At 42.1% G+C, this 27,940-nt stretch overlaps 1 protein-coding gene across 1 annotated transcript; it reads right to left on the minus strand.

Annotated features, from left to right (window-relative positions):
* Nucleotides 1-206: 206 nt before the first annotated feature.
* Nucleotides 207-27,940, minus strand: CBX7 (chromobox 7). Its single transcript, XM_081958547.1, has 6 exons — nt 27,630-27,940; nt 25,741-25,784; nt 8,551-8,616; nt 7,199-7,265; nt 4,772-5,114; nt 207-1,705 (listed from the first exon to the last, which is right to left on the minus strand). Exons 1-6 carry the CDS (start codon nt 27,696-27,698, stop codon nt 1,548-1,550), a joined length of 747 nt encoding a protein of 248 aa, XP_081814673.1. The 5' UTR covers nt 27,699-27,940; the 3' UTR covers nt 207-1,547.

Genomic DNA, 27,940 nt, shown 5'->3' on the forward strand with positions numbered 1-27,940 from the left:
TGTTTCATACACACAGTTACACACAGTTCAAATGTCCTTTTAAGTGTACATATCTTAATAGTATCAAACTTACAACCAGATGTCAGTCAGGCTTGCCTAAAACAGAATCTGGTTTCAAGAAAAATCTCCCAATTATTTATCTATTTAAAAAGTTAAATACACTGGACAATTCCGTGTGTGTGTGTGTGTGTGTGTGTCAGGTAATTAACTGCATAGGGAACAAGAAACATATATAAAACTAATTGAAGGAGCAAAGTTCTTGGGCTCAATTTTTTATTTTAGAAAACTGGTTCTATCTTTTCTTCTTAGGCTATGTTTGGTGTACCAGAAATCAACAATGCATGTATGCTAAAGCATGTCCACTCTCTACATCCATCTACAAACCTGTAAATGGATATAAGCTTGAGTTTCCAATAAGCAATTCAAATTTCATATATCAAGAACTCACTATATATCTAATTAGAAATTAAGCCCCCCTATTGCATATTACAAAGGCATCTGAAGTAAATCAGAATTTTTGGGATGTGCAACAATTCCATCCAAGCCATCTTCATACTCAAGGACACATGGAAACATGTTTATGACTACATACTGGAGGGTTGCCATGATAACTATTGAGGAATTCATATTCTGCTGAAAAGCTGCAGGCTTCCATGGAAAAGACCATAAAAACTACTGGGCTTATCTCATCAAATAAGTAACAAGCTAGGCTTCTCTTATACAGGTATGCCTGATTGTAGCAATGCCTTTTTCTTATGCTCCTGTTACTAATAAACCACAAGCAAGGAAAAAATCAACACAATTCTTTGGAAGCCCAAACCTGAAAGCCAGTATACCAGCTGAAGTTGCTTCTCTAAATTATAGCATCTATGGAAGCGCTGTGGATGGCAGCAAGTCCCATCATCAACAGTACTAGTAAATGAAAAAGCATTAAGAACTGAAAGGCAGACACCCCAAAGAAAAAAGGGGGTAATGTTTTTATAGATGCACCTGGAGGGAAGCAGTTTGACCTAGAGAAGTCCACTTAACTTGGAAGAGGTCATGGATATTTATATTTGGCCTCTTTCCTATTTCAGACACTGAGCCCTTAACTTTTGAGTGCAGAAGGTATATGCCATAACTAAGAAATCGACATTTTTCCACAATGCACCATGAATAAGTATCTTTGCCAGTGAAAAAAGCTTCAGTTTCCCAGACAGACAGAGCAACAACAGACAAGTAATATATCTATACACTCTTTTTTCTATCTATAGTAACAAATGAAGGGGGGAAAGCACAGGTAATCCTCACACTGCTTTACCTTCGCTTTGTGTATTTGAAAAGTGAATATAACTGAAAAGAATATCAGCAAGATCATTTGTCCAAAAAATTAAACTGCTCTGTAAACATTTGTAAAGGGATGTTTTTCCCCTGCATTCTCTTTTTCTAAATAGTATCATTGAAATTGTAATGAAACCTGATTGGGAATGCAGGAATAACTCAAACTCAAAAATCCCCTTAATGAGGAAAGACCAAGAGAGAGACAGAAAAGTTAACAAACAGTAGATTTAGAACTGGATGCTCCGGTCTCGGAAGAAGCCTTCTGCCATCTGAGCTTCTCTGAAAGTCACGGTAATGGAGTTTGCGGTGATATCTGTAACTGTCACTTCATTTGGGGGCAATGCAGGGCTCCAGGAAAAAGGCCCTTCTGCTGCCTCTGGGCCCACTGTGGAAAAGGGAGAAGGCAGAAAAATAAATGTTGATGAGGAGGAACAAAGGGGACACCCCCCCCCCCCCAGGTATCAAAGATCATGCCTGCTCATGAAACAGACCAACTCTTGTAGAACACATAACTCTAGGAAGGGAAAGGTAGCAAGAACACAATCACATTCAAGGAGAGAAGCAAGGAGAAAAAGCAAGAACACAATTGCTTCAAGGAGAGAAGCAACTTAGAACTGAGGAGAAACTTCCTGACAGTTAGAACAATTAATCAGTGGAACAGCTTGCCTCCAGAAGTTGTGAATGCCCCAACACTGGAAGTCTTTAAGAAGATGTTGGGTAGCCATCTGTCTGAAACGGTATAGGGTTTCCTGCCTAGGCAGGGGGTTGGACTAGAAGACCTCCAAGGTCCCTTCCAACTCTACTATTGTATTGTATTGTATAAATACAAGTACAAAAGGCTAAACAACATGCCTGCACAGATACAACAAATACGTAATTATGCAAATACTGCTATAATTCCAGCAATTCCAATCAATGCAATCAATTACATTAGCACTTATCTCTCCCCAGAGAATCTCCAAGACTTTAAAAGGGAATATTGTACAACTGAATTCAGATCCCACATACCTTCTCCCCAATCCACCGATGCACTAGCAAAGTACTTTCACTCCAATTGTATTTATACTGTGAAACTAAATACCACAGGGATATTTTCCACAGTCTTTCATTGATACTTACTACAAGAAAACAGCAATTGCACATGAAGGAAGACTGTTTATTACTCTTTACAAAACTCATAAAATGTTTTCTTTTTGAGGGTTAATCGCAAAGGCATAGGAATTAAACATATTCCTCTTCACAGCCACACAGCAAATTGAATTTACAATGTGTTCTCTAGGCTTCTCTTGTTGGTCTTTATACAATAAAAATAAGAGAAGAGGAAAGTTCTTATATTCTGTTCTTTATCCATATTGCACCGTTCAATTTTACCTGGGGACAGAATAAGAATATGCACCTTTTAAAAGGAGTGCATATTGGCTTCTCAGTGGATATTTGACTGGGGTCTATTCCACCTAAGATTCTATTTCTATAACTACCCCAAATTTCTTGGGCCCATCCCATCCAAGTGGCATCCCTTATGTTATCCCGCCCTCAAACCAAACCCCAGCTCTGCCCAAATACATGATATCATACACCACTGGTCTACCTACATTATATACACAGTATAAAACATTAAGCTCTTGAGTTAAAATAGTTGACAACACATAGCAGAACTTGACTGAGCTTAGGATCAGTTCTTAAAGGCACTTGAATAGGAGACCTTAAAAGACAGGACTGTAAACCACTCCCGAGAAATTGAATAAATGCCCGAGAAGAAAATAATGCCAAACCTTTCCCACAAAGTTGCCAAGAAAAAGAATGCTCAAAGGAGACTTTGCCTTTTAGTAAATTCTAAAGTTAGTACAATTTCAGAAATACATTTCCTATGGATATGAATGCAGGCTTTGCATTTTGTGGATGATACCTGGTGAAGTAATTTAAGCTGGTATGTGTGCTTTTAAGCACAACCAATCAAATGACAATACCCAGAAAGCAACTCTGCTTCACTCATAATATATACAGTATATAGCATGTTATCTTGGCAAATAATCCAGGTCCCCGATGTGAATATTTCATATGAAATCAAAATTATATCCATACAATAGCTTCACTGGGAGTTTATACACCAGACACTCAGTTGTTTCATACTTTGTATAGAAGGTAATGTAAACATAAACACAAAACTGCCCAAATATAAAATATCTTATTAACAAACAGTAAAATTCATATATACCTACACTAAAACTTTGAACGAACTATTTATAACATTCTTGCTTCCTCACAAGCATAAACCTATAGTTTTCAGAAGTGCTGATCCAATTATTTCAGCCTGGAGCTCTTCAGATGTGCTGGACATGCTGGCTGGGATATGGGAATTACCGTCCAAAGTTTTTGAGGACATTCGGTCGGCAGCGTAAATACCTCAACGTTTACTTTTAGTTTTCTTCGAACGTGACTTACTAATCTTTATGAGAAAAGGGAATAGCTTTTGGAACATATATTAAAGAACCAGCAAAGAAGATTGTCTGTCATATTAGAAATATTTTAGACAGAATATGCAAGATGGTGTTAAGAGCTCCTACCAAAGGTGCAGCTTGAACCATCCGTAGGAAAAAGCATTCCCTCCTATGGTATCTGTTGGCAACAGCTGCAAGGCTACTCTACAAACACCACCTGACCTAGCAAGCAACTGGCTTTCCATCAGTCCAACGAACCTTGTTGACCTGATGCTTGGATTTAAAAGGCCCACGGCTCCACACTATTGTCAGTCCTTGACATACAATGGCAAATGGGACCAGACTTTCTGTTGCAAAGCGAAGCAGTTGTGAAGTACAACTACATCACTTAGTGACAACAATCCCTGACATCTCGGTTACCATTGCTAACCGAATCCTGTTGGCTTCTCACAACCAAAGTCAGTGGGGAATCCAGCAGGAAGTTGCAAATCCCAAGCCAGCAGGTAGGTAAGTGGTTACTGCCAGGTGGGAGTGGGAGCAAGGGGGTTCATAAGAATGGAATGGCGAGGGTGCCTGAGAGGTGTGGTGAGGGTTGGAGAGGGTGAGCAGGGCTGCAAGGGTGCGTGAGTGGCAGCACAAGGACAGAGGGGCTGAGGAAGAATGCACGGGTGGGGAAGACTTACCCCAGCAACTTGCAACCTTCCCTGCCAGCTTCCCTATTGACTTTCTAGGAGTGGTGTTACTGCAACAGTCAGAACTCTTGAGGACCAATCACAGCTACCATTTCTTCAGTTCTGTCATAACTTCGAACAATTGCTGACTGAATTTGGTTTGGAATGACTCTTTTAGCTCAAGCTGCCAAAGAACTTTGTGTGCCTGAGAGGTATGAATGGCAAATTAAAGATTCCGTCCCCATTTATATACCCAGAATGCTTCAGTTTAGGAGAAAAACCACAAGCCGCCCAGCAAGATGAAGTTGGTATGGGCAGAGCTGGGGATACTTCCAGGCTTACCTTCCTTGCTAGCAGGTTGTGTTGCATCATCCCAGTCAGTGGGTGGCTGCCTGTCCTCCAGGACCACAGGCTCCTTCAAAAAGAACTCTCGGCGACGATTCCGATTCTCCAGGCTTGACATGCGGGTGAACTTCTTCCGTGAAAGGCGTAGGTACTTCTGGTTCTTGCTCTGTTTCCGAAGAGGAAAGGGCAGGACCGCTCCCCCACTCTTCTCAGACAGTTCTGTCTGCCCTCCCTTGGCCCCTGCCAAGTTGTTTCCTCCTCCCCCAAACCTCCGGGATAGAGAAAAGCAGAGTTTCTCTTTCCCTTTGTGGGCACTCCTCAGGTCCATGCTATATAGTCTCTGAAAATGAAGAAAAGCACACTCAGCTCAAGAGGTCTGTGATGCTGCTTGGTTCACACAAGCCACAACTCGCAAAAAGTCTAGGTTCTACCAGTGCCCTGCCCAAATTCTACTCAGCCAAATGGTCCATAATTCAGTGAGGACATTTCATAAGCTCTACATGAGCTTATTTCATGAGTAAAACATTAAAGTACCATATTTTTCGGAGTATAAGACACTCTGGAGTATAAGACACTCTGGAGTATAAGACGCACCTAGCTTTTGGGGAGGAAAACAAGGGGGAAAAAAATCTGCCTTCTAGCAATTTGCCTCCTACCCTCAAACAGTACAGAAGATATACACTGTTTGTGGTGTTACATTTCAGACTATACTTGTACAGATGCTGTTAAATTTGATGTGGCTTTCTGGAAGTATACATTTTTCTCTGCTAATTAAAAGAAAATACAACAGCACTGGGCCTCTTCAGATCATGCATTTATTTTAAAAAGCTTCTTCATTTTATTGTCTAGAACACTAATAAAGCAGTCTTTAAAAAATAAGTCTAATAATTTGAACATTCTATAGGCCCAGGATGGCGAACCTTTTTTAAAGCCATTTTTCGCCCTCCCCAGGCTCCAGAGGCTTTGTAGGAGCCTGGAGAGGGTGAAAAGAGCTTCCCCACCCCCCCTCGAGGCCCTCCAGGGAAGCTCCTGAAGCCTCCGGAGCGGAAAAAAACGGCCCTATGGGCAAACAGGAAGTTCAGGAATGGACTTCCGGTTTGCTCGTAGGGCTGGCTTAAGCCCTCCAGAGGCTTCAGGGACCTTCAGGCCCTACGAGCAAACTGGACTCTTGGTTTGCTCGTAGAGTTGTTTTTAGTCCTCCGAAGGCTTCAGGGAAGCCTCCTAAAGGTCCCTGAAGCCTCCGGAGGGCCTAAACCTCCCCTACGAGCAAACCAGAAGTGACTTCCGGTTTGCTCGCAGGGTTGTTTTTAGTCTTCCGGAGGCTTCAGGGAAGCCTCCTGAAGATCCCTGAAGCCTCCGGAGGGCTTCTGGGAGGCTGTTTTCGCCCTCCCCAGGCCCCTATAAAGCCTCTGGAGCCTGGGGAGTGCGAAAAAAGCATGTAAAAATGTGGGGGGGGGCACGCCTCTCATGCGCGCATGCACATTGGGGGGTCGCGCATTGTATTATGGGTGCGGCACACCCGCACACGTTCCCCCTTGCACTTCCCCCTTATGGCACGTGAGCCAAAAAACGATTCGCCATCACTGCTATAGGCATTTATAGTTATTGACTTACCTCCTTACAGCAAACAGCCTGTTTCAATTTAGCCTGATTACAAGAAAAACATCTGGCTCTGCCTCCCAGCAATTTGCCTCCTTGCAGCAAACAGCAAGTTTCACTTCCAATTTCAGTTTAAGCACCTGCTTCCTGATGATCAGCTGTTTCAGGCTGCAGGGATTGCATAACCTATTGCCACCTCCGCAAGCCCCATTTTCTCAGTTTGCTGCAAGGAGGTAAATTGCTGGGAGGCAGAGGCCAAAGGGTGGGGGCTGGTGAGTGGGGAGGTCTACATTTGGTGTATAAGGCGCACCCAAATTTTCACTCTCGTTTAAGGGGAAAAAGGTGCTTATACTCTGAAAAATATGGTATATCTGCATTAAAGAGCAAAAGCTTCCATCGGACAATGTCACCAATGATATATATAAAATTGCTCTGAGCTATGGGCAAAGTATTTTTTTTTAGTTAAGATGTAATTCTGAAAATTAATTTTCCTTTCACAATGTATTTGGTTAAAATATATGGTGAGAGAGAAAAGGAAGGTTAGATATCCCGAGAAATTGCTGGACTACAGCTCCTATCTTCCCTCAATATGTTAGTTGATACTGAAAGAATCTAGTAATATCTACCTCTAAGAATCATGTGATGTCCTAATGCATATTATATCAGATACCAAAGGATTCTGTTGCTTTTGCTGCGATAAAGACTAGCAGAGCTTTCTCTCTAGCCCAGGGCGCCTGGGAATTCAAAACTGGGAGAGGCTGAACTACAACATCAATACTGGGATTTAGGAATAGGCATCAACATTTAGTAAATCTAAAATATTACCTGCAGCAACAGGCGCTTAGGTTTGGGACCTCGCTTTCTGTAACCTGAGGCACGCTCTCTTTCTTCCCTAAAGAGGCAGAAAATGCCTATCAGTTTTGTTTGTTGAAACAGCACAAATCCACAAAGCCTTTTGTACAGAGATCTTCCTTAACATTACTGACACATACTTCTAAGGAAATGCTGATTCAAGTGCAGATCAAATTAAAGACGGGATTTCATGCAAATTGGGTTGGTAATTATAGCCACTAATTTTCTCCAGATTTAATACAACTGATCATTCATTATCAACTAAAAAGGGTTACTTAAACATACACACAAAATGATCCTCCTTTGTCAACAATTTAAATAAAGCTAAAAGTGCTTTCAACAAAAAGGTTGGCTAGTACATTAGCATTCTTCAATCCAGTGCCCTTCAGATGTGTTGTACTACAGATTCCAGAATTCCCAGCCAACACGGCCAAAACATAGCAAATTGACATTCTCATAAGAAATGAATACTCTAGGCAAAATGATGTATGGATGCCACTGACTGTTTTTATCTTGCTATCTACCATATTTTTGGGAGTATAAGACGCACCGGAGTATAAGACACACCAAGGTTTTGAAGAGGCAAATAAAAAAATAAAAGTTTTAGCACTCTGCAAACCTCCAAAAAATGGCCCATTTTTTGCAAAAACTGGCCCTTTTTTCAAAAAAGGGGCACAAATAGCCCTTAGGAGGCTTGTAGAGTGCTTCTGGGAGCTGGGGCAAAAACAAGCAAAAAATGGTTCGTTTTTCGCAAAAATGGGCCTGTTTTTTTGGAGCCAGGAGCTCACTGAAAGCCTCCTACAAGCTATGCACTGCCATTTTGGTGATGGGGGGGGGGAGGGTTTTGGGTGGCAAAAAATGCTGTATTCTGTCTATAAGACACACCCAGATTTTCAACCTCTTTTTTGAGGGAAAAAGGTGCGTCTTATACTCCCAAAAATATGGTATTCTGCATCTCGTATATAAAAACTTGCAAGCTGAAGAACTCATCAGTAGTATGATTTGCGTTTATTATATTTCTTAATTACAGTTGATCTTTTGGAAGCTTTTCACTTCCAAAACACTTTGGGGAACCCTTTGTTCTAAGCCACACCAGGAAGTTCATATTTTAGCTGAGGGTGTGACTTTACTTTGCCTAGATGAACTGAGAGAAATGGTTTTAGTCTATATATATTGGCTGGGAAATTCTGAGAGTTGAAGTTCAGACCTCTTAAAGTTGCTCAAAATTGGGAAACACTGGTATAGCTAGTGCTGCAACCTCTTTCCCAGAAAAGCCAGAGGTTTTGGTTTAATTTTTCCAAAGTGAAAAAAAGAAATGTTCTTACTTTTCTTCATAAGCCATCACCAGACGAGGGTCAAGAATATGTTCCTCAGGTTCCCATGTGCTGTACCTAAGAGAAAAGTTAGAGAAATCAATCAAAACATTTTGGGTAAATTTGGGAGTTTTGTTCAAATGATCTACATTCTATTATCTCCTTATTAATTACATGGAGTTCTGAAATAAATAAGTACTTAAAGCTTTACTTTATACTTCTAAAATGTTTTTCTTTTAAAACATGGAACGGATCTAGTAAAACTGATCTCTTGAAACAAAAATAAAATAAACTTCCCATTCATGGGCTACATTAAATAACTTAATTCACTTGTAAGATTTCCCTTTGATTGAAATTAATCTCTGGTACCTACATGGATATGGATTGATTACATGGATTATTTTTTTCAATGCACTCAATCTAGGCCAAAGCCTTGGGATTAAATTTTCAAGAGAAGCCAAAGTCAATTAGGTTCTCCTACATAAAGTACCCAGGAAAAAATAGTGTTTCCACCCAGACAAACTTTCTTTACAGTGATAGTAAGCAGGAAGAAGTTTATCTTTTATAAACAGTTTTTCTTGCCTGCATTAACCGGTATGAAATATAACGCTATTTTTATTGATACGAAGTGTAAAACTCTGAACATAATGCTGAGGAGTATAGAACTTTTTAATTCCATATAGATTCATAGAGGGACAGTTAAAACATTGAACATAATTAAGCCACTTTAAAAAGAATACATATTACAGGTAGTCCACAATTTATAACCATAACGGAGTCCCAAATTTATGTTGCTAAGCAACATTAAGGGAGTTTTGCCTCTTTCTTACCACAGTTGTTAAGTGAATCACTGCAGTTGTTAAGTTAGAATCACGGCTGTTAAGTGAATCTTCCTTCCCTATTGACTTTGCTTGTCAGAAGGTTGCAAAAGGGGGATTACATGACCCCCGGGACGTTGCAACCATCAGAAATATGAGTCAGTTGCCAAGCATCTGAATTGTGATCATGAGATGATGGGGATACTGCAACGATTGTAAGTGTGAAAAATGGTCATTTAGTCATTTTTTTCAGTGCTGTATGGTCATTAAATGAACTGTTGTAAGGCGAGGACTAATTATAGTAAGACTACAGGTAGTCCTCAGGTTATGATCATTTATTCAGTGATCAAAGTTACAATAGCACTGACGTATGACAGGTCTTTGGCGTTCCAGCTGTCGCAATATCACTGCAGGAATGTGATCACAATCTAAGCACTTACACCCAGCTCACAATTGCAAAATTGCAGTAAGATATGGTTGCATGATCGTAATTTCCAACTTTCCCTGTCAGCAAGTGAAGTCAATGGGGAAGCTGGCAGGAAGTCAAAAGTTTCAATCACATGAAGTTTCCATTTAACAATGGCAACTGGATCTGCTGGAATTGCCATCGCTAACCAAGCTTCGTAACAGAATTCCTGTTCCTAATTGCCTTCATAACCTGAGGATTACTTGTAGTACATCAACTTCTCCAATTCAGTGCATATTTCCACCAAATTATCTTATCACCAAAATAAATTTCCTCTACTAAATTAGAACAAAACATAACAGCACAATGAATATCTCAAAGCCCCCCCCCCCCAACTTTATCTTAAATATAAAGCGATGGAGATAGGGGGAATTTAATAAAAGTCCTTTGCAGAATGGTCCATAAACATGATGCCTCTACAGAAGAAAGTATGTGGCCACAGAGGACCTTGAAAATAATTCAGATTGTCAAATAATGTAAAAGAAGGAGACCTCCCTGATTCACACGACTTAAAAGCTTTAAAATAACCAAATTCAATCTGAATAAATAGAATAGATGAAAACCATCTATAAATGTACATAAGCTGATGATACAAAAACTGAAATTCTCTAAAATTAAGACCAAGCAGATTGTGGACCTGTAAGTCATTTAGCCTCAGGGTACATTTGTATAGCATCAGACTGCTTTTTCAAAATTCTGTGATATGAGTGCTGAAAATATATGGTGTAGAAAAAGTTAAAGCCAACAGTATAATCCTTAAAATGGGCTTTACACAATTTGAAAAGGAAAGGGATAAATCATTACCACCCTCAAATGGGGGAAATAAAAATAATAAAGGAAAACCAGTCCCACCCATGCATGTAATAAGAATAATAATAAATAATAATAAAATTTATTTCTTAGCCGCACCCTCTCCTGAAGGACTCGGGGCGGCGTACAAGAAAACACATAAAATATAAAATAGACAACACATACACAATAAACAAATACATGTACATGGACATGGAGAAGGGAGGCAGATAAATAGAGACAATTAAAACACAGTAAAATCTAAAAACCCCAGAATTAAAATTAAAAAAACCCGTCAGGAGCAGAGTGAACGAACTATGGTTGAGCCAGGCCAGCTATTTGGAATAGGTGGGTCTTGAGCTTTATCCGAAAGGCGCGGAGGTCAGAGGTAGTCCTAATATCCGGGGGGAAGGTCATTCCACAGGGCTGGGCCCGCTACAGAGAAGGCTCTGCTCCTAGACACCGCCCCCCGACATTGTCTGGCGGACGGCACCTGGAGGAGTCCCTCTCTGTGTGAGTGGATTGGTCGCAGGGATGTATGGGGCAGGATACGATCCCGCAGGTATCTAGGTCCTGAGCCATGGAGCGCTTTAAAGATCGTTATCAAGACCTTGAAACGCACCCGGTAGACCACAGGGAGCCAGTGCAGCTCGCGCAGGAAAGGTGTCACATGGGAGTACCTTGTACTCCCCATAATTACCCGCGCGGCCGCGTTCTGGACCAACTGTAGTCTCCGAGTGCATTGCAAGGGAAGCCCCATGTAGAGAGCGTTGCAGTAGTCCAGGCGAGACGTCACCAGCACATGAGTGACTGTGCGCAAGGCATCCCGGTCCAATAGGGGGCGCAATTGGCGCACCAGGCGAACCTGGTGGAACGCCCCCCTTGCCATGGCCGTCACATGGTCATCCATGGACAGCCGGGCATCCAGGAGGACGCCCAAATTGCACACCCGCTCCACCGGGGCAAGTTGTACGCCCCCGATGGCCAGAGATGGAATTAACTGGTTGAACCGGGGGGCCGGAAGCCACAGCCACTCTGTCTTGGAAGGGTTGAGCCTGAGTCGGTTGTCATCCATCCAGACCCGTACGGCTTCCACACACCGGGACATCACTTCGACGGCTTCGTTGGGGTGGAAATGTACAGCTGAGTATCATCAGCGTACAGATGATATCCCACCCCAAAACCACGGATGATCTCACCCAGCGGCTTCATATATGTGTTGAACAGGAGCGGCGAGAGGACCGACCCCTGCGGCACCCCACAAATAAGGGGGCTTAGAGTCGACCTCTGCTCCCCTGTCAACACACGTTGCGTCCGGCCGGAAAGGTAGGAGTCGAACCACCGTAGAACGGTGCCCCCGACCCCCAACCCCTCCAGTCGGTGCAACAGGATACCATGGTCGATGGTATCAAAAGCCGCCGAGAGATCTAATAGGACCAGGATAGAGGAACAACCCCTATCTCTGGCCCTCCAGAGATCATCCACCAACGCGACCAAGGCCGTCTCCGTGCTGTGTCCAGGGCGAAAGCCGGACTGGCGCGGGTCTAGATAATCATTTTCCTCCAGATGTCGTGGAAACTGATAAGCCACCACACTCTCTACAACCTTCGCCAAAAAGGGAAGGTTGGAGACAGGACGATAATTGGCCAGCTCCATAGGGTCCAGGGAAGGCTTCTTGAGCAAGGGTCTCAGCACCGCCTCTTTCAAGGCGGCTGGAAGAGACCCCTCGCCCAGCGAAGCGTTCACTAGGCCCAGGAGCCAGTCGCGTGTAACCTCCCAGGATGCCAGTACAAGCCAGGAGGGACACGGGTCCAGCAAACATGTGGTAGGTCGCAGTCGTCCACGCACTCTGTCCAAATCCTCGATGGCAACCAAATCAAACTCTTCCCAGGTTGGTTTCTCAAGACTCGCCACGGACGTCTCCACTGGGCCACTGAAAGGGACCCAATCCTTCCGGATTTGAGCGATTTTATCCTGCAGGTATTTCCCAAATTCCTCTGCCCTACCCTGTAAAGGGGCCTCCCGCAGCCTCTGAAACAGAAGGGAGCGGGACACCCGAAACAGGGCGGCAGGGCGGTTCTCCGCAGATGCAATGAGAGCGGCACAACATTGACGTTTGGCCGCTCTCAATGCCACAAGGTACGTCCTGAAATGGGCTCGTACCTGTGTTCGGTCAAATTCGGAACGGGAGGATCTCCAACGACTCTCTAGGCATCTCTTGCGGCGCTTCATCACCCTTAGCTCCTCGGTGAACCAAGGGGCCAGCGTGGATCGTTGTCACCGGAGAGGCCGCAAAGGCGCCACCCGGTTCAAGGCCCCGGTAGTCGCGTTGTTCCACGCGACCACCAGGTCCTCTACCCGAGGGCGGGTCAGGGCTACAGGAGGTGGCCCAAGCTCCATCTGGAACCTATCTGGTTCCATCAGGCGCCTGGGGCGGAACCATCTAGTATTTTCCGGTTCCGCCTCCCCGCAGCGGGGGGTAGCTCCAGGGAAGTCAAGTCGGAGGAGTGAGTGGTCTGACCATGACAGCGGAGTGATGGTTAAGTCTCCTCCTCCCAGATCACTCAGCCACTGGCCAGAGACAAAAACAAGGTCCAAGGTGTGACCTCCCTCGTGTGTCGGGCCCTGAATCAATTGAGTCAGGTCCATGGCTGTCATGGAGGCCATGAACTCCCGAACCCCCTCAGATGCTCCTCCCACCGATGGCAGGTTAAAGTCCCCCATCACTAAAAGTTTGGGGGTCTCAACCGCCACCGATGCGACCAGCTCGAGGAGTTCGGGCAGGGCCGCTGATGTATAGCGAGGAGCCAGGTATACTATCAGCAGGCCCAACTGTCTCCCAGGGCCCCATTTCACAACAAGGGATTCACAGCCAGACGTTTGTGGCACAGTGGACTCCCTCGGCTCTAAGTCCTCCCGAATAATCACTGCTACCCCACCGCCCCTTCCCTGGGCCCGGGGCTGGTGAAATGCTCGATAACCTGGCGGGCACATTTCCACGAGGGGTAAACCTCCCTCGTGGCCCAGCCAGGTCTCCGTTATTCCCGCGAGGTCCGGCTCCCCCTCCAAAATTAGATCGTGAATGAGGGGGGCCTTATTAACGACGGACCTCGCATTGCATAACAACAGCCTCAGGCCCTGGGCCTGGAGCTCCTGACCACCTAGAACGCGGGGGTTGGTACAAACGACCGGGTGTAACCAGCACCCACGGTCTCCCAACCGACTGCGAGTTTTTGATCTGTCCTCGTATCTGCCCCTCCCTACGACCGTTGGAATCAAGAGGCCCTGCACCGGAACGACATCCTCCCCCTCCTCCTCCCTTCCACTCCCTCTGCTCGTGACCACACCTGGCGACCTGGCTCTGTCCTCGCTCCTGACCTGACCCTCCAACCCCCCCACCCCAGAACCCCTACAAAATTTTAAAAAACAGTCAACTAAAAAACCCCTAAGTCTCCGCTTCCTCCACCTCTCGAGATTAATAAATCCGTCATCAAGGTGGGCCCTCGAAAGGGCGGAGGGCCACACCTGCGAGAGGGGGGACTCCCGCAGTAGGATGAGGTCTGCTCTTAAGTACATATGATGTTAAAGAGAGATTTGCCAGGGCCTAGGAACTGTGCTGTGGATGTTCCAGCCGAGTACCATGATCCAGTATAGTTTGAAGAAGTTGAAAAGGCCGGGCTCCAGTGTAAAAAGAATTGTCCAATCCTGGGTGGGGGGGGTGATGGTAGTAGGCTGGTCAGATGACAGACAATCGGTGGGGGTAGTATGGTCAATGATGGACAATGGTGGGGGTTAGTAGATGGTCGATGATGGTCAATAATAAACAATGCTGGACAATGCTGGACAATGATGGGTGGCGAGGGTGGTTAAACTGTTGTTATTGTTGTTGATGATGGGTAGGGGGAGATGGTCAGTCAGGCAATAGGGTCACAGAGGAAAGGGGGAACGTCCTCCAGGGCACACACAAATGGAAGCAGGGACAAGTTGTAATAAATAATCAGCAGGGGGGTAGATGGTTCAAGCCCCCCCCAGTCTCTGAATAGCCTCCTGCGTCATAGCCCTCATCCTACCAGGCCATCGGTATCTTATCATGGCCTGCATCATTGTTCTTAACACCCAAAAAACCACCATTCCAAAACCCATCGCCACTCCTACCAGCCTCGGGCCTTCCTTTTCAGCCTCCATAGTTTCTGCGCGTCCCACAGTTTGCATGGTCAATAGCAGGCCGGGGAATTCGGCGTACGGCGTTCCCAGCGCGTTCCCACACGCTACAGCAGCCATTCCCAGCCTTCCCGAGCCTTGCGTTCGGCGTTCCCAACGTGTTCCCACACGCTTCAGCAGCCATTTCCAGCCTTCCCGAGCCTTGCGCAGCCATTCAAGCACTCAAGCACTCCTCAGCTCTCCTCCGGTTTCACAAAGCGCTCTCCGGCGCGCTCCGTCGATTTCAAACGGCGTCTCGAATGGCTTCTCCCCTCAGCTGTTCACCGGCTCACTTCCCAAGCTTTTCTATCGTCACGCTACCCTGGGGGACCCCCACTTGGGTCGTAGCAAGATCCAGGGTAGCTCTTGCAGGACACCATGGCCCCCCCATGGTGGAAAGAGGGGCAGCAGCACCCCTGCTCCCTTAAAGAGCCCCGAGGGTCTACGGAGCTCTGTAGCAGACCGCCATGTGACATGGCACATCCATTTTGGATGACTTTCTCAAAATATTAAGTATAGTTCATGACTCAAAAAGTCTCACAGATTATCTTTCAACTACTTTTTTGGACACTTGATATTACAAACATTCTTCAAACACAATCTCAAGTATAGTATATTAGCAAAAACCCCAGAAAAATTAATCAAAACTGGTAAAAGTCTTTCCAAGTAATTGTTGTTACCAGATCAAACCAAAGAGTATTCGTTTCACTTAAATTTTCTCCTTTCCTCAAGGCAATATGCACAGTACTTCAATTTTTGTACTATACACAATCAGGCCAGCCTCAATTCATAATATGCCAGGCACATGGCATATTATGGACAAAAATGAGCAGCCATATTGCCAGTGGTCTGCAATTTCACCTTGTTTACATTAAATTTTTGTATCAGTCATCCAGATTATTTTTGATCTCAAACCCTATTTAGAGCCAGAGTGAAAAACCTATGACATTTCAGATTTTCTGGATTCAAACATAATCCATCAGATTTGGACAACCATTAACCACAAAGGAAACTGTAGTCTAACTTTTGGAGTGTGATAGTGTCACGTAACACTGGTTCTAAAGTCAATGCACAGGCTTTTGGCTTCTGAAGTCATTCAAAGCGTTAGTTTTAACCTATTAAGCATTTAAAATCTTAACATGTACGTTTTTATAGGAATTCCTACATCAGGGAGAAATTATGTGTCTACTTTGGTGTTTCTCAACCCCAGCAAGTTTAAGCTATGTAGACCTTAACTCTCAGAATTCCCCAGCCATATGGAGTTGAAGTCCACAAAGCATAAACTTGCGGAGGTTGAGAAACATTTGTCCAGCTTGTTAACCTTAATAGGGAACCTGAGAGTGTCTCTCATCTGAGATCAAAGGAGAGGATGATGTTTTTCAAGACATGCCTTATAATATTATGAACAGCTTAATTTCAAAGACCTGAATAGCACCCTCACCAAAACAATCTTTTGGAGAAAGTTAAAACAGAGCTCTTCCCATAATTTTTAATCAATATGGAACATTTTAAAAAAACCTGTTTACTAGAGGCCAGCTATGCAGAAACAGTAATGTATATTATGTAGCAATTTATATTTCAGATTTCTGTAAACCACCAGCAATCCTTCTGGAGCTGGCAATGTAAATTCATTTCAAATATAGCAATACATTTCAATTCTTCAGATACTTAACCCCATATTCATGAACTTGCTCATCGCAGAAGTTCATAGACATTATCTATGTCTATTATCTCATCTAAACTTCTTCTAGATTAGTTGCTTCACTGCAGATGGTCATATACAGAGAGAAATCAGTGTGTGTGCGCGCGCGCGCGCATATATACCAGGGAGGGAGGGAGAGGGAAAAGAGGGAGAGGAAAAGGGAGGGAGGGAAGGGGAGGAGAGAGAGGGGGGAGGGAAGGATTGATTTTAAATTCTAGGCCTTTTTAAATAAAAACAAATTGATCATTTTCTTCATAACAGCCTTAAAACTGGGAGGTAGTTGCTCAGTGTGATACAACTTATCTATGCTGCTGGTTCTTAGCTCACCAGTTCCTCCTTAGAGGAAGGCTGCAGTCCAGCTGTTGAATAACCACATTTAATTTCAGATTCAGAACTCAGCATCTTAGGCTTCTGAAAATGCATAGGCAGAGGTGTACTTCAATAAGTAGAAACTTGCTGAAATCAGAAGCATTGCCTATATTTAAGGGTCTTCATTCCGTATTTGGTCCAAACAAAGGTAATGTTAAAAATGACTTTTTGATTTATGCAGCTTCTCCTAACCCAGAATGTCCAAATTGTCAAGAAACAGTTCTAGGAATAAAAATTAATTACTAAGATGCCCCTTCAGTTTGCCATAAAATGTACCACATTTTTCGGAGTATAAGACTCACCCTTTTCCCTCAAAAAAAGAGGGTGAAAATCTGGGTGCGTTTTATACACTGAATACAGCATTTGTTTGCTTCCAGAAACCCGGCAACTTCACAAAAATGGCCATGCATAGCCTTTAGGAGGCTTATAGAGTGTTCCTGGGGGCTGGGAAGGGCAGAAATGAGCGAAAAACAGGCCATTTTTTGCTCAATTTTGCCTCCCCCAGCCCCCAGGAGCACTCTACAAGCCTCTTAAAGGCTATTCATGCCCTTTTTTTTGAAAAAAAATGGGCCCATTTTTGCTGAAAACGGGCTGTTTTGGGGAGGTCTGCAGAGTGCAAAAACTTTTTTTAAAAATTGCATCTTCAAAGTCTTGGTGTGTCCTATACTCCGGTGCACCTTATACTCCAAAAATATGCTACTTTACACGCTACCTAAGGAAAGTTATTCAATTGGGTAAAAGATAATAGAATGCTTTTTCTAAAAATCAACACCTTAGAACCAAGGTATTTGGCGCTACACATTTGGACATGAGTAAGATACTGGTTTCTTCTCTGCTTACAGAAAGAAAGGCAGTACTAGGAAGATAGCGTTTCCATATTACTATTGCAAACCATTACATAAATAAGTGTTCATATTATACGTATTGCATTTCATTGGCCCCTGAAGATGGAAGATCATATTTGAGTGTGCTAAGGAAAAGAAATTTCTTCCCAGCCTGCCATATTTGCTCGGAAAAACACTACAGAGCACATGTGAGAGGAAAACAGGAGAAAAGCAATTCTACTGCATATTAGATGAAAACCAATGTTTACAGATCTCCGCGTCTATAGCCATGGGAATGGTATACTGTATGTGTACACATCTAATGTGTCATCTGATTCTCATCCTTAAAAATACAACATACACCCTGCTGATAATTATACTGTATTCTCTAGCAATCTCCAGAGGAGTGTGGATAAATCTTTGTATGGTTAGAACTACAATGTCACTTTGGTCCAGAGTATAGCAATAGCAGTTACTTATATACTGCTCCATAGTGCTTTACAGCCCTCTCCAAGCAGTTTACAGAGTCAACATATTGCCCCCCCCCCCCAAATCTGGTACTTCATTTTACCGACCTTGGAAGGATGGAAGGCTGAGTCAACCTTGAGCCGGTGAGAATCGAACTGCTGGTAGCCAGGAGAATTAGCCTGCAATACTGCATTCTAACCACTGCACCACCATGGCTCTGATTGCACCATCAGGCTCTAATATATCCATCTCCAACCCTTTTTCTCTTGATAATTTTAGAAAGCATGTTTTTAATTCTAGGATTAAGGTATAGACTGATACAGCCTAAAATCAATTTATTGAATGTGTTCGACATTTCATCTGCAATCATAAACCTACTAAGAAATATATCCATGACTAACTAAGAATTTATTTCTGGGTCAGTTGTACTTCTAGACTGCATTTCTAATAAGGTGAGTGGAAAAAAGGCAAATTTATATTGTAACATGCACTTTGGATCTGTATATGAAGAATTTAATAACAACAGATGAAATGGGCCATGATCTAGGAAAATTTCAATTTCTAATTCAATTAATTATTGGATATGTTCATGAACATACAATATCAAAATAAAAATCAGTCTAGGTTGGATGAGAAAATTGATATATTCTACCAAAAATTTTCAATAAAAAAAATAGAAGAAAATTTGAATTTATGAATTTAATACACCTACATTATTCAGTCCATGGATGGATTCAGATATTAGCATTATAAAATAACAACATATTCTAATTTCTCAGCAATATGTATAATTTTACCACCAAATATCATGATTTATAAGCTGCCCAAAGTCACTTTAGACAGCAAGAAGGGTTGCATATAAAAGTAATTAATTAATAATAAATAAATAAAATAAAATTATCTTACAAAGGAGGATAAGATAGTGAAATGATAAGAATCTACTTGAGGATTTTATTCTTGAGTTTAATAACAATCTAAAATGACTCCTTCAAACACCTACATAAGATTATTGAAATGAGGAAGTTAAGGGGATAAGCAAAAGTTGAATCGAGGGGGGAAATGTGAGCTCTATTCAATTTTGATTTTCAAATACCTTTCTGGCTTCTTTTGTATTAAGCTTAATTTAATACCTGTTGGGATTTCTAATGAAATAACAATTCTGTAATTTCTTTAATTCTGTCTACTCATTTTATTTGTTGTCTTTCTCTTCTATTTTTTTAAAAAAAATTTACCCTGCCTTTATTTGTAGAAATAATTCAAGGTGGTGAAAATATCTAAGATTCTTTTCTCTTCCTATTTTCTCCACAACAATAACTTGAGGCAAGTTGGACTGAGAATGAGAGAGTGGCCCAACTTTATTCTGGATCATCATCTGCAGATGTCACATTTGCAGAGTATGAAAATTTCTCCCTACTGAACATAATCTCAATCTTCAATTGTTTCAAAATTGACTGGTTCTTCTTGTTATTATAACAGTATCCTGATCCATAATTCAAAGACATCTATTTTCTTTCTCTCACTATTCAGTGTCCAGCCTATAGCGCCATATATTACCAATATAAGTTTTATTATTTTGATCTTTTTGTCATAAATGCATTCCCATTATTCATAGCCTTATCAAAGCTTTTTGCTATATAAAAATCTTCAATTTCTCATCTTTATTCATTATTAAGCCCAAGAAAAGTAACCATCATTTATCACTATCGTTTCTTTACATCAACTGAAAGTTCACTAACAATGCTTGTTGGTATTATATTAAGTCCTCGTTTTGCTTTAGTGCAGGGGTGTCAAACTCATTTTTATTGAGGGCCGCATCAGGGTTCTGTTTGACCTGGGGGGGGGCGTGGCGAGGGGGGGGGCATGGCCAGCTCAACATCACTCATGTCGGGGGTGCATGTGGTCACCCAAGCACTCTGCAAGTGAAAATGGGCTCCCGAGCTCTGTTTTCAGTTGTGATAGCATCCTGCAACCCTGTGCCGGTGAAAACAAAACTCGGGAGGTCCACCTGCAGCCGTTGCGAGCTCCGTTTTCAACTGTGGCGGCCTCCTGCAACCCACTGCCAGTGAAAACAAAGCTCCGTTTTCGCTGGCAGAGGCACTGCGGGCCAGTCCTTTGCTGTTTTCAGGGTAATCTCATGGGCCAGATCTAAACACCCCGTGGGCTGGATCCACGGGCCTTGAGTTTGACACCCCTGTTTTAGAAAGACAGACAATTTTTTCTTCCAAATACCTCCATGAAATAATGGGCACAATCTACTGTATCTGATATAATCTGGGTGACTAATATAAATTATGTGATTTGTCCCCATGATGTTATTTGCATAATAACTTAATTACTCAAGTGACATTATTTATACAATTTAATCCAAACATAAATTAATGCCAGTGATGTAAATTCAGATTTAATGACATATAGATTTAATATAATGCCTTTTCCACCGAAATGGCTCATTAAACTCAGGATTTACTGTGCTCTTAATATTTAACCCAGATTTCATATTTTTTAAACTTCTACTTTCATAGTAAGCTCTTCCAAGTTGATATAAGTTTTCAGCTAACAAAGTGGTTATCTGCATAACTCAAATTGTACTGTTTTGACTCAATATTTTGATTCCGTCTATTCTCTCTTACAATGCCTACAGAGACAATATGCATCTTTGTTTCATTTCCTTTCCTATCCTGAAGTAGTCTTTTACAAATCCAGTTTTTACAATAGCTTCTTGTTCACTGAAAAAGTTTCACAGAATAATAATCATGTACTCTGTCATATCAGTTAGCCTTTATAATATCCACAGTGTAGCATGAACTACAGAATTGTTTTTCAGCATCTTTTTCCCAGATTTTCTTTTAGATAAATACACTGAATCCTGTTCATTTTTCTTCTTCTACTCATTCATTCCAATTCTTGAAAACTAAGTTCTGCAGTTTTCTTTGCAAAGTTTTTCAAAAGTAGTCTGCCATTACCTACTTCCTAGAGCTGAGAGAAAATGGCTTGGTCAAGGTCACCCAGATGGTTTTGGGCCAGCAGAATTAGAACTCACTGTCTCCCAATTCCTACCCTGAAGTCTTAACCATTGCGCTAAATTGGCTCTCATACTCATTTTACAGTCTAGCTCTATATTATTCAGGTCCAATATTGTTGGCGTATTTGTGCTCTTCATTTGTCTAGGCTTGCCCTGTACATTTGATACCAATTATTCCTGGTTTCCATAATCTGTACCTGGAAGTGTCCCGGCTGCCTAAACTGCACTTCTCCATCATCTGTTTCTTATTATATAGTTGATTTGACTTTGATATTGTGTATTTACTGATGTCTAGTTATAAAGCCTATGTTTATGTTGCTTTGGTATTAGCACTGCTAATCCCTTTTGAAACATACTGATTTATCTCTTACAGTACTTTATTTACCCAATCCAACTCTTCCTTTGATTCCAGATTTCTACCATTGCATCTATAATACTCACATATTTGATAGAACATTGATATTTATTGTACAGCCACTAATTGTAATAGATGCAATTTTTCTAATTGGGCTTTGTTCCAGCATGTATGGACCAATGGTCTATTAAATAATATAATATAATTTTAGGCCATGTAGCAAAGATTACAAAATAGACTCTATTTTGTAATCTTTGCTACATGGCCTAAAATTATACCGTGTTATCAGGACCGCCTGAATTCATTTAGATCTGAAACATCCTGTTTAGTATGCTTCATTTCAGTTTTGACAATTTCTCTTTCCCCGGTTCATGCATCTCAAGTTCTTATACAACTGTGTGTCTTTGAAAATAATGATTCTTTCAGGTTGGTTTCATCATCTCTTCCAAATGTGGTTTGAGTGTTTAACATTTTTTCTAATACTTAAAGGAGTATTTTTGACTGGAATGGAAAGGTGATGAGACTCATAATTAAATATTTCAACCAACGTCACATTGTTTTCTTGGCACCAATGCAGAACTATTTTGCTGTTGCCTTTTTCCATATTTAATTTTGAGCTGTTTTTTCTCCTAAGCAGTTGTTTTTGTCATATTATTTTCTAGCATCTGCAGAACATCCTTTGGGGAATTTTCTTAGGTTTCCCTCTCCAGTTTTGACCTACCAACAAAGGTAACTCCATCAGGAGCTCCAGCTCCTATGGGTGTCAATTCTCAAGGCTACTGAAGCTACTGAGTGCTCTTGTAACATTGGAAAGGTAATCTCCAGGAATATAATCCTTTGCTCTTCAGATACTTGGCTCTCCAATTCCCATTAATCCTAGCCAGCCTGGCCAATGGCAAGGAGCTCCTAGATTTAGGAAATAAATTTCAGGGCTTTAGATTGTCTACAGTCTGATATTGGTTCAAATTCCAATCTTGGAGAATATTAAGCAGATTCTTTCCTTTATTTGTGAATTTATTCCTAAACTGGATGGTGGAAAATCATATTATGAAATAAAATATTCCAGCTCATTGCCAATGATGTGAAATAGAAAAATAGCAAGTTTTACACATGTCTGACTAGAAGACAAATGCAGCAAGAAAACTGTTTTACCTGCCTTGAGGCTGAGGGAAAGAGATACGATACTAAGTCAATACATTTACTTTAAAAGATGCCTTTCAGATTCTGCTCACAGGAGAAAGACAAGGTTAAAAATAGTTAACATATTCAGCTTCGTTTTAATTCATTTATATTCTGTTCCCACTTTTAATCCAGCCTTTTAAAATCCCTTCTCCCCCACCCCCCACCCCGTCCCTCCTTTGTGCCAATGTCCACAATGAAAAGTGATTAAACCCAAAAATGCCACTTGAACAAATGTTAATTTTGTTGCCTTCCTTTCTGCTGGGGGAGATTTTGGCAGCACTTTTAATTGGTGAAAAAAAGAGCAAGCTAAGAGAGAGGAAAAGGGAGGCAGCACTGGGCATTTGGGAGGGAATCTTAGATCAGAATTTTTAATAAATATCCTATGGGTGTTGCCCGTTCCTCTGCAGTTCAGTTTCTTGCTTGACTGCAGTAAGAAAACACTGCATATAGGAACAGAGTGCACTTCGCCACACAAGACAAACGCATAACACCGCCACCACCACCACACAAACAGAAAGGACAAGACTGCAGCAGAACTGCAGACCAGGCATTCTGGAAAATACAAGTCATATGATCACTTCCCTCCTCCTCCCCCCCTCCCTGCTTCTAACTCAAGTTGTAAACAAGCTCGCAGCTGACTCAGAGCTGTAACCAAATTCTTGGCTCTTGGCTCTGATGGGTGGGGCATGAAGGCAACTTTCAGAGAGGCCCACAAATTATATTTTGGAGCTATGGGGAGGAGAGGAAAGAGTAAAAAAAAAAAAAAAAAAAACCACCAGCCAAAAATTATTGATCTGCAGCCATTTGCCTCCTATCTCACAGAATGAAATACCGTAGACATTGATAGGTACCATCAGAAATTAATTCCTTCATAAAATTAATCAAGAATAGAGCCCAGAACAATGCATTTTTAATGTTCAAAGACCTGTATCAAAAAAGGAAAAACAAACTCTGAGATGTAAGAGTGTTTCTAGCAAAAATCAATGATTAGTTTTAAGGCTAATTTCCAATTGATTCTGGCAGTTCTAATAGCCATTTCAGGGGTCCCCCCCCCCAGCAGAATAGCTAAAAGACTCTAAACTATTTGGGGTGTATTTTATTAAAGTGAATAGGAATGAAAAGAGAATACAGCAAAGGATGCAGTGAGGTGGGTTTTTGCTGCTTCCTGAAACTGTAAAATTCAGAAATATTTCTGATGTAGTGGAGGAATATTATAAATTAAGAAATAATAGAGTAAACTTTTCTTCAAAGTAGTCTCTATGATGCACCAAATTAAACCAAATTTCAGTCTGATATTTAAAGAGAGGCTAAAATTCCAGAGAGACATAATCCCAACACGTGATGAGAAACCTATTGAATACATCCATCATTACACTAAGAAACACTATTAGTACTGATAACACAGAGTATAATTTGGGTATTTTACTTTCTGTTCAAGATCTGATGCCCATTCAGAATCTGAACTCCAGGATTAGCAGGAAGCCAGTAATATCCTGGCAGATGATTTGCCTATAGCTGTGTTCAGTAGTGATGTGAGATTAGGGAACCAAAATCCAACTTTGAGCAGCAAAGTTTCTAAACACAGAAGTTCCCGTTTACTTCAAAATAACTAACACATGCTTCATCAATAAAGCTGTGCCATATAGAATCTAAAATCAATTCTGCCAATCACTGACATTTGGCCCATTTTAACTTCCAATGAAATATGTAAATTATATTTACAATATAATTTATTTTGGTAGAATAATGAAGATGTCCCTATGGCTTGGATTAACAGGAATACTTTTTTTTAACATACTTGATTTTTTACATACTTGCGTTAGACTACACCATATTGCATAACAGATTACTACTCTGCCTGTTGAAATAGAATTAACTCTTGGAAAGCACAACATCGCTAGAAACACCAAGCAACTATCTTGTAGATGCTTAAGCAATACAATGTTATCTGAATGGATGTTATATACCTGTAATGGCGAATCTATGGCACACATGCCAGAGATGGCATGCAGCGCCCTCTCTGTGGGAATCTGCGCCATCACCCCAGTTCAGCTCCGCCACGCATGCGCACGTGCCTCCTGCTGGCCAGCTGGTCTTCGAGTCTCTGACGTGCCTGTGGGGGGCTGTGCATGCATGTGTGGGGGTGGGGCCTGTGCAGGGGGCTGCATGTGTATGCAGGGGCTCACACGTGCATGCACGAGGGGGCATGCACGGAGGGCGTGCATGGATTGCATTTTGGGAGTTTGGGCACGCATGCACTTTGGGCACTCAGTCTGGAAAAGATTAGCCATCACTGTTATATACTTTACATTCTAGGAATAAATAATGTGCCTGATTCTATTTTATTTGAATTAGAAAGACAAAGGCATTATGTTGCCAGATATCTACGGCTAAAATAAAATTGGGCACTGACCAAATTACCATCTTGTGAAAGATACATATATACACATTCTGGTGAACAACATTGAGAACCCAGCTCATTTCTACAGCAGTTTTCGGTCATTTAAATAGAAACTTTTCTAAAAAGTACAAAAGATACCTCTGCTATTCTCCATATCACACACAATAAGTGGATCTGCTTCTCTTTTCTTTGTCACTCTCTGCCAATGTCCACTTATTACAACCACCTCAAATAACGGACGGGTGACAAGCAAATTTTTATTTATTGTTCAACTAGCAAAATCACAATCTGCTCCTTACCTGTTCCATTTGGCCCCCATATTATCTTCAAGAACATTTTTTTACATAATTACTCCAGTTATAACCTCTTATTTTTATTTGGGACGGTGGACTTCTATTCTTGAACTATTTTCCACAATACCCCAAGAAAAGTTTTTTTTTTTAAAAAAAATAAAACATATCCATTGAACTCAGTTCAAAAGAATCAATTAGGGAAACCTAAGGAGATCCTTTTCTTGAAGCTGAGGCCAACGGGGGGGGGGGGGGGGGGAATAAAACACAAGACAGATCATGGTTACAAATCCTTTCAAATATAATCCGAACTTACTTGGGGGGCCATCCTTTCCATTTCACCAGATATTCCACCTTACCCTATAGAAAAAGAGAAAGGAAAGGAAGTAAAATCAACAGTGCCATCAAGCCTCACAAAAACATACCTATAAAATATTCTAACAAACAGCACCCTTCAATTTGCCCATTTCTCTGCATTTATAATTAAACCTCTTCACACTCTGAGCTGCAATTCCTGGGCTTGCCCTGAAGGCATATCCAAAGGCTTCCCAGGGCACATAAAAGAAACTGCAAAGCACCACAAGAGCAACAAACCAACCCATCTATACAGGATTAAGAAGGAATGTTTAGAAATTGGGAAGAAAAAAATGCTGCCTGCTAGATAGGATGACTGATTTGATCACCTTGCTACTTTCATCCCTTTGCCTGCAAGGGCTTCTGGTACATCATACAGGAGCTCTGCTTATAGCAGATTACAGTATAATTAATTAGGGGTCTTATGCAATAGTCTAAACACTGGGCTACAGGATGTTTCTCAGATTATCTAAGGTAGTGCAGATAATTGCTAGAATTGCTGCACAAGGTTCTCAGCCTCCTCCCCATCTATAAGCACACACTCATTGGTTCACAGTACAGAACGCCAGCCTACTCCTTACTTCCATCAACTGAACACAAGAAATCACGAAGAAAAAGGCACATATGATTGCTTGTATTTAGTTGATGGGAAGTAAGGAGGGAAGTGGTGCCCACCACAACAGAAGGCCATCAGCATAGGTGTTTTTTTTAGCAAGTAAGTATGAGGCAATAAAAGCGTTGAACTAATATACTTATTTTCCAGTTTATTAGGAAGCACTTGATAAACTGTTGAGTGAATTCTCTCCTAAAATTACTAATATTGTGCTTCAATTTATTTAAAAAAATCTATATTTGTTTTAAAAAAAGGATGATATAGTCTTGCAATCCTCAACTCGTACAATAATCTGACATTTTTCCCACGTCAAAGAAGCTCATTGATCAGCACAAATTACCTCTGAAAGGCAGTTAAATCATGCAGGCAATGATGAATGTTTATGGCCTAAACAACTTGATAAAAATGAAACAAAAAATGAAACAATAATCATGTTCAGATCATCTTACAGCAATCTCAAATTTCACTAAAGCTGCTGAAAATAGCTAACCTTCTTCCAAGACACACAATTCCAATTTCTCTGTTCATCAGGATACTTTATGACTACAGAGCAAAAACGTGGGAAGCAAGAAAATGATCCAATCCGAGAGGCAGAGTTTTTTTTTTAAATATGACGTCTACCCATTTTGACATATTTAGTCTTCCTCTAGCAGAAACGTCTACCCTACTCTAACACTCCCGCTCTGCAGCAACCCTAAATTTGCAATCCAAGATATATCCGTTACTTTGTGTGGAGGTGAGTGAGGTCTCTATTCAACTCAAGACATTTTGCACACGAGTAAAGAGGACCTAGCGCCGCACTGGGGACCGCTGCAACAACCCTTGTTCACATTCCAACAGGCACATCACCACGTGATAAACGTGCAACAACCATCATTTCTCTGCACTCTTGCGAGTCAGCCCTCTCTTGGGCTTCCCTGGCGCCCCCTGCCGGCGGGAAAACGAGAAGTTCCGCCACGCCCCCCTACTCGCACTACGGCGTGTGTACAAATCGGGGGGCGAGAGGATGAGGTACTCCACTTCACTCTCGCTGTACCGCGCGGTGTTTTTTTTTTGCGGAGCAAGAGCAGCTACCGCTAGAATAACGGCTTGCAATCAAAGGTCCCAAGAGGAGGCTTAGCAATGGAAAAAATATCCCGCCTTCCAGATTTTTCCTCCGTTAAAACGCCGTTTATAGCCCTGCTGCAGAATAAATGCGAAGTCGGCGCAGGGACGAGGCGGCAGCAGCAGCAACCCACCTTTCTTACGCGCTTCTTCCTGATGCTCTCCACAGCAAACACCTGCTCCCCAATAGCGGAAAGCTCCATACAGGGAGGAAGAAGGAGGTGGCGGAGGCAGCGGCTGCTCGCAGATTGAGGGGAAGTATCCAACTGCGCGCCGGCTATCGCTGTTTGGTCTCGCTCTTACTTACTCCGCCGCCCCCCCCTCCAACTCCAGAGCTCAATCACGCCGCCGCTAACGTTCCATTTTAGAACCTGCGTAACATTTTCCCAAGCGCGCGCGAGAGAAGAGCGAGCGAGCGAGCCCCCGCCCTCCCCTTCTGGCCAGC

This window comes from Natrix helvetica (assembly GCF_964273705.1).
Source record: "Natrix helvetica genome assembly, chromosome: 6".
Taxonomy (NCBI): domain Eukaryota; kingdom Metazoa; phylum Chordata; class Lepidosauria; order Squamata; family Natricidae; genus Natrix; species Natrix helvetica.

What these genes read in the sequence shown, in the direction of transcription:
- CBX7 (XM_081958547.1), bottom strand. Translation starts at nt 27,698, where the DNA reads ATGGAGCTTTCCGCTATTGGGGAGCAGGTGTTTGCTGTGGAGAGCATC. An exon ending in GGAAGAAGCGCGTAAGAAAG is followed by an intron (nt 25,785 to 27,629) that starts GTGGGTTGCTGC and finishes CTTTTTCTATAG; the next exon opens with GGTAAGGTGGAATATCTGGT. An exon ending in GTGATGGCTTATGAAGAAAA is followed by an intron (nt 7,266 to 8,550) that starts GTAAGAACATTT and finishes CTGCCTCTTTAG; the next exon opens with GGAAGAAAGAGAGCGTGCCT.